This window comes from Protobothrops mucrosquamatus, unplaced genomic scaffold, assembly GCF_001527695.2.
Source record: "Protobothrops mucrosquamatus isolate PMUCROS unplaced genomic scaffold, P.Mucros_1.0 scaffold1472, whole genome shotgun sequence".
In the NCBI taxonomy this organism is placed as follows: Eukaryota; Metazoa; Chordata; class Lepidosauria; order Squamata; family Viperidae; genus Protobothrops; species Protobothrops mucrosquamatus.
Window position 1 is genome coordinate 34,263 of NW_015387650.1, and position 12,791 is coordinate 47,053.

The 12,791-nt window shown below is 43.1% G+C and overlaps 1 protein-coding gene across 1 annotated transcript in view; it reads right to left on the reverse strand.

The window, feature by feature from the left end:
- Positions 1-12,791, reverse strand: part of FAM189A1 (family with sequence similarity 189 member A1) — a 70,720-nt gene that overhangs the window by 3,141 nt on the left and 54,788 nt on the right. Inside the window, exons 7-9 of the mRNA XM_015822129.1 lie at positions 3,572-3,679; positions 1,382-1,542; positions 89-224 (exon numbers count right to left, since the gene is read on the reverse strand). Coding sequence (XP_015677615.1) covers positions 89-224; positions 1,382-1,542; positions 3,572-3,679 — 405 coding nt within the window. The remainder of the gene's footprint in view (positions 1-88; positions 225-1,381; positions 1,543-3,571; positions 3,680-12,791) is intronic.

Sequence of the window (12,791 nt, forward strand, 5' to 3'; positions counted from 1 at the left end):
GAGGAAGGACTAGAGATCCCATGATTTTACTAAGACCTTTCCAAAGTTGCTCCATGCGCTTGGTCCACTCCCAGCAATGCCCGCTAACCTGGTTAGTTGGAGCTTGTCCGACAACCGCCTCGTAAGGGGGAGGCAGCTCGGCTGGGTATAGAATCCCAGGGCTGTTGATGGTCACCTCGTATAACGCGCTGAAGGGCGAGTGTGGAAAATCCAGGTGGAAAGCCCTAAAACACAAATGGGGGGTGGGGTTCAAAAAAGTGAAGACAACAGCCCTGTCCATGAAGCTCTACCCTATTTTATCTGTTCCAAGTGCAACACGTCCAAAAATGGCGTGAACTTCTGATCATAGGAAGACGGCCACCATCTTGACTTTCCTCATCCTGGTCCCCCGACAGAGCCTGTTAATAGAGCCACTACAATGCAATGGTTTAAATGCTCAAGCAGTTGGATCAATGAAAACTCTCCAATTCATCAGGCGTCCTAATTAACCAGGCTTAACCTGACTAATTATCTTGCTAATTTCAGTGGGTTTAGGCAGGGCTGTGCCAGAATTCCACAGGTAAATTTTTGTCCAACAGGAAGACATTTTTCTTCACAAGTGACGCTTGATGCATCATGCATAGAATGAAGAAATGACACCCTTGCTTTGGATCTATTATTTTTACTGCTGTGCATAGATGAATATTTAAACTGTGCTCCAGGAATCCATTAAATATTTTACCCCCTAAGACCGATAGACACATAGAGACTGGACAGCCATTTGTCCAAAATGGTATAGCGTTTCCTGCCTGAGCAGTTGGACTAGATGACCTCCAAGGTCCCTTCCAACTTTATTATTATTATTATTATTATTATTATTATTATTATTATTATTATTATTANGATAGATAGATAGATAGATAGATAGATAGATAGATGATAGATAGATAGATAGATAGATAGATAGATAGATAGATAGATAGATAGATAGATAGATAGATAGATAGATAACTGATAATTAGAAGGTCAGCTCTCCCAACTAATAAAGACCAAATAAATGAAAATATCAGTATTTGAACTATTAGACACCTGTCGTATTTAACTCATGGAATTACACCCACTGGGTTCACTAATGTTAAGCCTTAACCTGGGTTTGCTTTTGGCTTAGAGGGTTATATAAATGCATCTCAAGAAATACTTCATCATTTTCAAAGCAAAGAATGAAGCCAAAAGCTAAGCAAACTTCTTCATATTATGTATAAATCAAACTAGGATCTAGAAATAGAACTGATAAGCGAGCTCTCGGCCCCTGCCAGACAACGGGGAGATTTTCAGCGGAGATTCGGTTCATCTCCCCGGGAGTGTTGCGTAGTGTAGCATGTCCAGAGGAAAGGCGGGTCACCTTTGCGTCTCTGCGGCTGGTGTGCAGGTATATTCCGGTGGGTAATAAGGTGGCGGGGGGATTGGAGGAATAAACTCGTCAAAGTCCAATGTCTGATGCAGGATAGTCCCATGAGGGCTCATGCAATCCGGATTGGCAGAATGAGACCTCTGCGGCAAGAACTGGGTGACATAAACAAAAAAGATGGAGCATTATTATAATAGCCAGCAAATCTAAGTATTTTTCCAGCAAAGGTTGAAAGAGCAGGTGCCCCGAGCAATGGTTGTGATCATATATTGGCTGAATAACGATGCTGAAGGGGTGTTTTGTACGCACGTATTTTTCTCCCTGACCTGAATGCTTTATGCAAGCAATTTTTCTGTGCATTTTTTTGATGCGTGCCCTTTTTCTTAATGTAATTGGAATGAAAACAGTGCTCTATGTGCCGAGAAGACTAATTCAAGATTTACTTTTAAAACCTCAAGCATTTTAGGGTTCAATCAGTGCAAGGAACAACATCTAAAATGTTGATCTCTCTGCAGAATAAAGCTTTAGTTGAGGCTCTTTCCTGGTGGGATAATTATGCAATGCTTTGAGAAAATGCAGGGTCTTCTTGGTGGTGGCACCTAGGCTTTGAAGTTCCAATTGCTTTCTGTTTGGTGGTTCATCAGCTGAGATATTTGGGCTCAGGGAATTCAAATGACATTTTAGAAAATTAGCTGACTGGTTGTTTATGGGCTGACCAGCTGTTTTGCTTTCTTCTTTTGCAATATCACAGTTATACTACATTTGCCCTCTTCTTAAATGCAACATAGAGCACCCTTGTGGATAAAGTGTGTGGTCCATAAATTTTATAATAAATGGCATAGTCTTGAAGAGAACAATGCAAACTGGCCACATGCCACCTTAAAAGTGCCCCCTTGTTTCATTTTCACCAAGCATGACTGTTAATGTCGTTTCCATGCAGGGAATTGGAATATTCAGCTGTGGTCAAAATAAAATAAGAAGTAATATTTCTTTCCTGGAGGTCTGAAAAATAAATTTAAACTAATCTTCCCTTGATGCTAGGGCGAATTTGCAGCAAGCTTAGTCAAGACCTCAGCTCCGTTCGGGTCTCCAATTTAGAAGATTGTTTAAACAGCAATTCCAGCAAAATCAGAAGTATTGCCCATCATTTACAGAATTTCATTCAGTCTCCTCAAAAAAAAAAGAGAGAGAATTGGGTTCAATTATGGAACCTGTTGTCACAAAGCACAGAAACTGATTTGATGGCTGCAACCACATAAGAGCTTACAAAATAGAATTGCTGGAGATAACAACATGGCTTCTATTTTCCACATGAAGGAAGGACTGGAGAGGAATAACATGAAGTGCAATGAAAAAAAAGGACCAGCATTGGAACTCTACCATCCTGGTATTTGAAATTCTATCCTAAAAATTTGAGGAACAAAGCTGAGACACTAAAAGCTCACTAAATATATTAATTTTCTCCCCAAAGCTTGCTTTATATAATGTTTTGGGGTGATTGGTTGACTCAAAAGATCATTGAGGATAAGGTGACATGGGCATCTGGAAATCATCACGTTCTTATCATTCCTTCGATAGGTTCATATCAAAATTTCTCTGGAAAATCAAAGCAGCCTAGGTAGTTTAGCCTCCAGTTTCTTCATAACAACCTTGTGGGCCAATTTGGGCTGAGACAGAGACAGAAAGAATCTGTGGCTGGTCCACGGTTGATGGTGGGCTTGAACTTGGCTCTTCACAAGCCCACCTGACCACTCTTTATAGTCCCAAAGGTGCTTTTTCAAGAGACAACTTTCTTGTTTTTCTTTGAGGATATTTTGCTTCTCATCAAGAAGCTTCTTCAGCTCTAACTGGATAGTGGGGAGTGGAAAGATTTATATTCCTTACAGACAGCTGGTCATTTACCTTCTTTTAGAGAGTCGTTGAGGCCACCTGCAGGTTTACCTGGGTCCTCAGGGTCACCTGAGTGGTGCAGATGGGTGTGGAGCCTGAAAAAGCACCTTTGGGACAACCACGACCTGGATGACTGAGATTCGCCATAGACACTCTTCATAGTGGTTGGGAAAGAAATGAAACTATGACTTTCCTCAATTCCAAGGTAAAACCTCCCTCCAACCCCATCTTTGACAAACCTCATTTGTACCCTCCCCTTGTCGCTTGGCCAGAGGACATGTGTCTCTCACTCACCATTTGCAGAACATCGGACGAGACCATCTGCATGCAGCACATCGCCGTTGCCAACGCACACACAATGGTGGAGATGATATTGAGAGCACAAACACTAAACAGCAGGTCCTGCGCAGAGAGACGCACACAGACAAAGAGAGAGACAGGGAGGGAGGGAGAGTGTCACACAGAGGGACGTTGGGTGTTCTTCCTTATCTCAACAAGGCAGAGAACGAGTGCTAAAAACACTGTTGGCAGAGTGGATAATAATTGCCAGAAATGGTTATCAGTTTCACACAGCCTCTCTAATCAAACCTGCAAAAGCAACCTTTTCTGGGTGGAGACACCAACTCAGAATCTACCTAGGAAGTGAAGTCACCTGAAACACCTTAACATTAAATGGCTCCCTTTCTACTTAGAGTTGGAGCCATTATTTCAACAGCTTCTGGGGAACCTTTTGGGACCTGGGTGGCGGTAAAATTCTGCAAGACAAGATTGAAACGTTTCTAACTCCTGCTGGGGCAATCCAAGTCTCCCAATCAGGATGTTTTCACACACTAAATGGACCCAGTATGGATTGTTGTGTCAGTGCGAGTCGGGCCATTATCAGCAGGAGGGGCACCTTTTGTTCCAAGACAAAATTCAACCCTCTGAAATGCTCTAAAATGTGTGATTCTTTAAAAAGGGTTGATGTGGCTTCCTTTCACCTTGTCCAGGTAGCTAACAAGTCAAATGCTCTGGGTGAACTCTGGATCCAGTCTCCAATCACTCAAGGGAAATATTTTATTGTTATTTATCTATTAAATTTTTATGCTGCTCATCTCCCTTACAAGGGGACTCTGGGCAGCTTACAGGTTATATTTAAACATTTTGGGGACTTATCTCGACCGTCTTGTTTTAAAGGAAAGAAAGAAAAGAAACAGTTCCAAGAATCATGTTTTCTTTCTCTTCTTTGGCATTCATTCAGCACAACAGCACCAAATTTTGGCTTTGCCAATGGAGAGTTTTAATGTTGTTGTTTTTTCTGAATCCAGAAGCAAAGATGAGATGATCTTTTGCAGCCAGGCTGAAGGTAGTCAAAGGAGAGAACACGGATGGAAAACAATGGATGGAAACTAATCAAGGAGAGAAGCAACCTAGAACTAAGGAGAAACTTCCTGACAGTTAGAACAATTAACCAGTGGAACAACCTGCCTCCAGAAGCGGTGAATGCTCCAACACTGGAAGTTTTTAAGAAGAGACTGGACAGCCATTTGTCCGAAATGGTGTAGGGTTTCTTGCCTGAACAGGGGGTTGGACTCGATGACCTCAAAGGTCCTTTCCAACTTTTTTTTTTTTTTATTATTATTATTATTATTATTATTATTATTATTATTATTATTATTATTATTATTACTACTACTACTACTACTACTACTACTAGTATTATTATCATCATCATCATCATCATCATCATCATTATCATTACACTGTGTAGGTGACAATCGCGTGAATAAATGCCTCTTTTTTTTATAAAGCTTACAGAAATTCAGAAATCACACTCTAGGCCAGCCACAAAGCATCTGAGTCAAGGGAGAATTTAGCTGAAGACAGGCTCATCTCTAAGCATTAATCATCATCATCATCATCATCATCATCATTATCATCATCTTTGGAAACTGGACAGAGCAAACCAGGACCACTTGTCTCACCTCAAGGCCTAATCATACAAACTGTAGTAGCCAACATGAAAAACGTATAAACGAACTCCCTCTTGTAACAGTCTAATTCATCGAATAGCTGGGGACGATGCATCCCTCATGAATCCCACCGGTGTCCCTGAATCGGCTCCTTTAGTTTAGCAAAGGCGCCATGCGTGAAGCAGAAGAAGAATCAGCTGGTTCTGAGCGAGCAGAATTGTATTTTTGGGTCCTTATCATCCTGTATGCAGTAAATTGAACAGAGTCGAAGAGCAGGGTTGATAGCGGGAGGATGAGGAATCAATTCTGGTTATCTCTGGGTTTTACTATATCAGCACGCTTATTGCAGGGATTCTGACCTTCACGGCAAAGTAGAATTTATACGCCTGTCACGCGCTGTGGCCGCTGCATTTTTGCAGGGCTGAAGTTTGCCCAGGGCTAACTCTGAAGAGTCCAGCATCTAGATCAGGGATGGGGAACCTTGGCTCTTTTATGACTTGTGGACTTCAACTCCCAGAATTCCTGAGCCAGCCATGCTGGCTCAGGAATTCTGGGAGTTGAAGTCCACAAGTCATAAAAGACCCAAGGTTCCCCACCCCTGTTCTTCATGGTTGTCTTGCAGATGTTTCATGACCAAACTAGGTAACATCATCAGTTATTAGATGTTACCTAGCTGAATAATGAAAGATCTGCAAGAAAACAACGAAGCTCAGAGAGCTCTAAGGGCCCCACAATTCCAGCAGTATTTACGGCTTAACTCCAGAGAAACCTGGGAACTGTAATTGTAATCTCTGTGTGTGTGTGTGTGAATGAGTGTGTTATTCTGCTTTTGCCACTTGGCATTCCAAATTTTACTGGTGTGTCTGGATTTAGTTCTTTTCTTCTTGCTATTATTCCAGAGGGACCCCTGAGTTTTAGGGCTGGCTCTTTAGAGCATGGCTGGCTCAGGAATTCTGGGAGTTGAAGTCCACAAGTCATAAAAGGGCCAAGGTTCCCCACCCCTGATCTCAAGACAAACTACATGAACCTCTCCGAGGGCCCGTACAGGCCGTCCTTGACTAACGCCCACAAGGGAGTCCAAAATTTCTGTTGCTAAGCCAGACAGTTGTTAAGTGAATTTTGGCCCATATTTTTTGTTCTGCCACAGTTCTTAAGTGATTCACTGCAGTTGTCAAATTAGTATCGTGGTTGTTATATGAACCCAGCTTCCCCATTGTCTTTGCTGGTCAGAAGGTAACCAAAAAAGTGATCGCGTGACCCCCAAGACACTGCAGTGGTCATAAATACGAATCGGTTGCCAAGCATCTGAATGTAAATTTCACGACTACAGGGAGGCTGCAAAAAATGGTCATAAGTCACTTTTTTCAGTCCCTTTGTAACTTGGGTCACTAAACAACCTGTTGAAAGCAGAGGAGGTCTTGACTATGCAGACAATTAGTTGTTTTACTCAACTGCCTGATTATTATGCCTCTCTCACAAAAGAAGGTCTGGCCAGGTCAATTCCACCTCCCTTTTCCCCCATCTACTGAAGGCAGGGCTTAGCTGGAATACAACTACCCATATTAATTTGGGGGTCACAAACCTCTGGAAGCATCATTACAAAAGAGGCTCTCCTAAATATTCTTCAGGATGCAGAGGAAAACATTTGATCTATCAGACGCCTGGCCTGAGAACAGAATTAACCCCATTATATCGAATGGCTTCTGTGCCGAATTAACCGCCACTCTCGGAAGGGGAAATGGCACACGGGAAGCAAGAGAAATGTCCAGAAAATTAAAGCCACACTTGATAGGGTCTCCTCCTCTTTCTCGAGCCTACAAATATTGAATTCACCCTCATATCTTTTCCAGGATGGAGGACGCTCTTCTTTCCTCTTGAAGCCTTGATCTTACAAGGAATCTTTTATCTGAACCCAGACAGAAGACCCTAATGTTTAAGGAAGCAAAACTGCACAATAGGATATTTCTGGAAGCTCCAAGGCCGGGTGAAACATTGACAGGCAAAAACGTATTAAGGCTTCTCAGATGCAGAAAAGAAACTCTTTTTTTTCTGCCATATCAACTGAGACTCCGAATCAGCTTGCTGGGGAAGAAAGGAGGAGGTAATGAAGAGAAAAAGAGAAAAACAGAAAAAGAAAGAAGGAGAGATTGATAAAGAGGGAGGGAGGGAGGGAGGGAGGGAGGGAAGGAAGGAAGGAAGGAAGGAAGGAAGGAAGGAAGGAAGGAAGGAAGGAAGGAAGGAAGGAAGGAAGGAAGGACCTGGCTATTGAGGAAAGGAGATGGATCCTCTTTTATTACCAGATTAGTGATGTGAATCACCCACTTAGATCCCAACAAATAATAATTAGAGAAATCCAGGAAGACCATAACTGTCAAGAGCTCCAGGTTGGAAGAAAGTTAAGGCAGGACAAGAAGCAACGGATGGAAACTAATCAAGAAGAGAAGCAACCTAGAAATAAGGAGAAATTTCCTGACAGTTAGAACAATTAATCAGTGGAACAGCTTGCCTTCAGAAATTGTGGCTGCTCCATCCCTGGAGGCTTTTAAGAAGAGATTGGACAACTATCTGCCTGCAATGGTATAGGGTTTCCTGCTTGAGCAGGGGGTTGGACTAGAAGACCTCCAAGGCCCCTTGTGACTCTGATATTGCTGTAGGGGGAGAAGAGCAGGAAAAATTAATCATCTTTAGAGGGCTTTGCAGACATCTGGCTGCCCAAGGTAGGAACAAAAAGCTGGATGGTGCTGGATCAGCTTGTCTCCTTTCTGGCAAGTAACCCGCCCGGGATCTGCATGCAACAACTTACAGCCCTTAACAGCAGCTCTGGCCCTTAACAGCATCTTAGCTGAAGTTCCTCTTTTCTATGCCGGTCACGTCCGAGATGATGGATTTGTTCTAAAGCACAGTGAGATCTAAGCGAGATTTCCTTCTTGCTTATTGCCTTCCCTGGCGTGACCCTGGCCCCCAACCCCTGCAGATGTCCAGTGTGAAGGATCGCTCCCCTTGGCCCAGGGGCTCCTTCAGGAGCAGAAGGAGTGCTCTCGCTTTGGCCTCCTCATTAAGGGCAGTGTGGAAGAAACTCATAAATCAGAAGAGCTGGCTAAAAAGGGGAAAAAAATCAAACCACTTGGCCAATGCTTGGGGAAATAAAAGCTCATGGATGAAAATTAAACTGGTACAATCAGAGCTGGTGGCTCTTTGAATTACTTGGAGGGACTGCAACTTTCCCCCACCATCCAGTTAAAGCTGAAGAAGCTTCTTGGACGAGAAGCGAAACGTTTTCAAAGAAAAACAAGGAAGTCCAGTTGCCTTGTGAAAAAAGCACCTTTGGGATGTTGTCCACACATTACACATAACTTTTGGATAGAACTACGTTTGCTGCTAATCAGCATCCCTGAATGGCCCAGAGATGTTAACCATCACAATACATTGAGTAAAACAAGAAGCCAGTTTACTTATTCTGGATTCAGCCTCAGAACCCCCAGATATGTACTGGTGCAGACCCGAGCTATCCAGCGGTGAAGAAAATTGCTCAGTAGATGCTTCGGCACACTTTCTGTACCTACTCAAGGGCCAAAGTACTGTTGATGGACTCTCCTCTTTTTAAACTCCTGTTGCCATACAAGCAGGAAACAGATCATGGTTTTGACTAGCTTTTAGACACTTAATCAGAACCCAACAATCATTTGTGCTTTTCTCTCTTTTATAGGCAATTTTCTGAGGCTTCACTCCAGAACTTAGTGAGTCTTCTTAGGAGGATCCCAGGGATCCCAGTTCACTCCAGAACTTAGTGAGTCTTCTTAGGAGGATCCCAGCACCATGGACAGTTCCCCACAATGGTTCAAGATTTGGGCGAATCAACTGCGAAATCTGAACGTGATGAGAAATTACAAGCCCTTCTTTGATCCAGGAAGCTAAGAAGATATTAGCCCAGTTGCCACTTGGAGGGGAGACTTCCAGGGCTGTAAGCTAAACTTCTCCAGGAAGAAGGTAATTACAAGCTACTTCTAGACTTCTGCCAAGAAAATGACAGAATCCTACTCCAGAAATCATGTTCAACTCAACAAAGACCTTCCTTTGCTAACTCAGTCAATACTATCTATCTTGGATAGCTTCTACTCATACATCTAAGGCTTCTGCAAGAACACATCAGCTCATATAGGGGTCCGCAATAGACCAAACCATAAAATGCTTCAAGTCTTAGCCTACCTCCTTTGGGCTCGGAGGCTAAATGGAATTTTCCTCCAGTGGGATTTTCCCATGTATTTTACCAGGGAACATAGATAGGGCAGGCTAGAAAAGTCAGTGCCCTCCTAACCATACCCAAGCACTCCGAATTTGTTCGTGATGTCCATTTTGCTGTATGGGTTCATGGTGACGTAACCCTAATCCTAAGTGGAATTTTCCTCCAATGGGATTTTCCCATGTATTTACCCAGGAAACATAGATAGGGCAGGCTAGAAAAGTCAGTGCCCTCCCAACCATACCCAAGCACTCTGAATTTGCTGGCGATGGCCATTTTGCTCTATGAGTTCATAGTGACCTAACCCTAATCCTAAGTGGGAATTGGAGGAATTTTCCTCCAAGGGGATTTTCCCATGTATTTTACCATGAAAGATAGATACGGCAGGATAGAAAAGTCAGTGCTTTTCTAACCCTACCCAAGCACTCCAAATTTGTTGGCAACGTCCATTTTCCTCTCCGAGTTCATGGTGACATAACCCTAACCCTATATGAGATCAAACTTGACTAGCACATGGATAGAAGCCACCAGGGAATTCCAGGGCTGTAGGCCAAACTTGGGAGTCAAGAAAGGCTTCAGAAGAAGCCAGTATCAAACCAGTCCTTGTTTGTTGCCTTGGAATTATGACATTGCAGCCCTTTCCAATTTTTTTGGCACCTGGTCCTCGAGAAGGTTACCAGCCTTATGTTCTAGGATTAGGTTACATTAAAATATAGGAAATGCCACCGGGTGGGCTTAAAGGAAGACTTGCCAAAGGAGGTTCTGGAAGCAGCAAAGAGAGAATTTGTCAAAATGTAATAAAGAAAAGCTGTTGCTTTTCTCCCATCTGTTCTTCTGTTCATCCCACTGTTGATTTTATTGTGCTTAAGGAAATGCAGCTTGGCAGTTTCCCCACATTACGGCATCCTACTCCACTCAAACCGTTGCCCCCTGCAATCCAGAGCTGTGTGGAGGGTTGGAGCCCCACAAAGGGAACACTAAAATTAGCTCATGGCTTGAAGAGGTTGGACGTTTGCAAGCTATAATTTGAAGGGGGAAAAAACCCAACCCAAAGATGTATTTTGCAGCCTGGAAATTTTAAATAGACCAGAGTCTCCGTTTTTGCATGGCTGTGTTCTGTCAAGCGCTGCCTACAGTTAATCCAAATCCAATCATCCCATAACAACTCCTCTGCAGAGAAATGACAACTTAATATTGTGCGTGTGACTGTGGCATGGCTGTTAAATCGGGCCCTTTTTATACGCGTGCACACCCAGCGTGTCGGCCACTTTGTAAAGAGCCGTGACTCAGATTCTTTATTCTTACTTCTTCTCAAAGCCAATTCTTTTAAGATGCCAGGGAAAGAGTAGCCTCCATCATCTTGGAAAATTACAGTAATTTGCAGACTTCCTTAACTTTATGACAATTTTTTTCTCAATGATTTTTGGGGTGGAGGATTCATGCCACTTTACATATTCAGAAAAGATATTTATATCAAAGATAAATTTAGAAAAATGGAAGCTTTGCTTCCTGGAGCAAATGATTGGCATAATTGCTTATCGTTGAGAGATTAAAATGACCCACTCTCCAAACATTCTAGCTTTGCAAGGCATTTCAAGATGGACCATACCATACCATGCCATCACCACGTCATTGTCTTGTTGGGCAAGACCTCTCCTCATATTGCAACTCAAGATACTTCCCTTTAAATATGTTGAGGAGGACATTCGGGAGAGGCAAGAGAGAGAGAATTGCCTTAAAACATTCACTGCCAGAGAAGATTGGAAGGCAAGTCATTTGGCTGGTGCTTAGGACAGGGGCAGAGAATGTAGAGTCATATCAAGAGACTCGGAGCTGGAAAGAGTTAGAGTAGCTGGTGTCACTCCAGGTATTTGGAGGAAATACCCAAAACATAGGATAATCAAAAGCTAGGGAGCCAAAGTGTTTTTTAATCGAAAGAGATGGCATTCTCAGCTTTTCCCAGTCTGACTCTAGAGCACGGTTTCTCAACCCTGGTGGTATGGACTTCAATTCCCAGAATTCCCCTGCAAACTACTCCATCCCATGTACAGGCTTATGTGAAAGTTGAGATCTATCAGAAGACATCAGAGGCTATGGAGCAATAATGGGAAAAGTAGAGTGGCTACGTGTCTTACTGGTGGACGTCCATCTGAGTGGCTATTTTGGAAAGCAGGAAGAGGACTAAGTGTGCTTTAGTTTACTGCAACAGGCTCTTAACACTCTCCTAGCCATTACTAAGATCCACAGGAGCTGTCAATCCAAACACGACACCTGTCTCTTGATGAAACAAGCCCAAAGAACACACAGTTGGAGGGACATCTCACCCATCTTCCATGCATAACCAATTGGCTTCCAGTGAGAAAATAATATGCCTGTCAATTCTGCACAGCACCAGCTTTTGAGGGGCCCATTCCACCAACTTGCCAAGGGCAAATTTAGGGTGTGGAACAATAAAAAGGCCCTTGGGTGATTAGTCAACTTGACAGCCCCAGGAAGAGCCTAATTAGTCTCTCATCCTAAGTGCAAGAGGGTTTGGAAGATGCGATCAAGGTCACTTCATCCCTGCTCAGTGACCGAGCTTCCTTGCTTAGATACCTGCAATCACCTGATGAAGAGTCAAAGCCCATGAAATTGCTCTCCAGGTTCTCTTTTTCCTTGGAAAAGTCAAGGCCTCCCATTAGATTACAAATGGGAACCATCCAGTTGACCAGCAGGGCGATGCTCGATTTTTATAAGCAAGCCAGACCAACCATTTGAAACAATCTGCATCGAAGTTGATCTCCTGATCGCTCCAAAAAATTCCTCTCCTGCAAAAGCAGCTTTGTTTTTAGGACCTCTGAGGTCTTCCCTTGACATGGAATAGAATTGAGGACAGCTGGGACAGATCTGTGCCCAAGAGAATGGCACCAACATTGTGTTCTCCTGGGGAAGAAGGACCCCTTAAAGTAATTTGCCTTCCAATAAACCAGAATTTCCATCCCTAAAAGAGGCAATTCTGAGTTGCTCCCAATTTACAACCTTTCTTGCCACGGTTGTTAAGCAAGTCACTAGAATGTTAAGGGAATCAAATGGTTGCTAAGCAAATCTTGCTTGTGGAAGCCAGCCAGGAACGTCACAAGCAGTGCTCAGGGGATCCCAGGATGCTGCAACCATCACAAACACATGCCAGTTGCCAAGTACCAAGATTGTCGTAAGTGCGACTGTCGTAAGTGTGAGGACCATTTGTAAGTCACTTTTTCCAGCACCGTTGCAACTCTGAACCATCCCTAAACAAATAGTTCATAAGTTAAGAACTACCCGTAGTTCAAAAAAAATGTAGAGA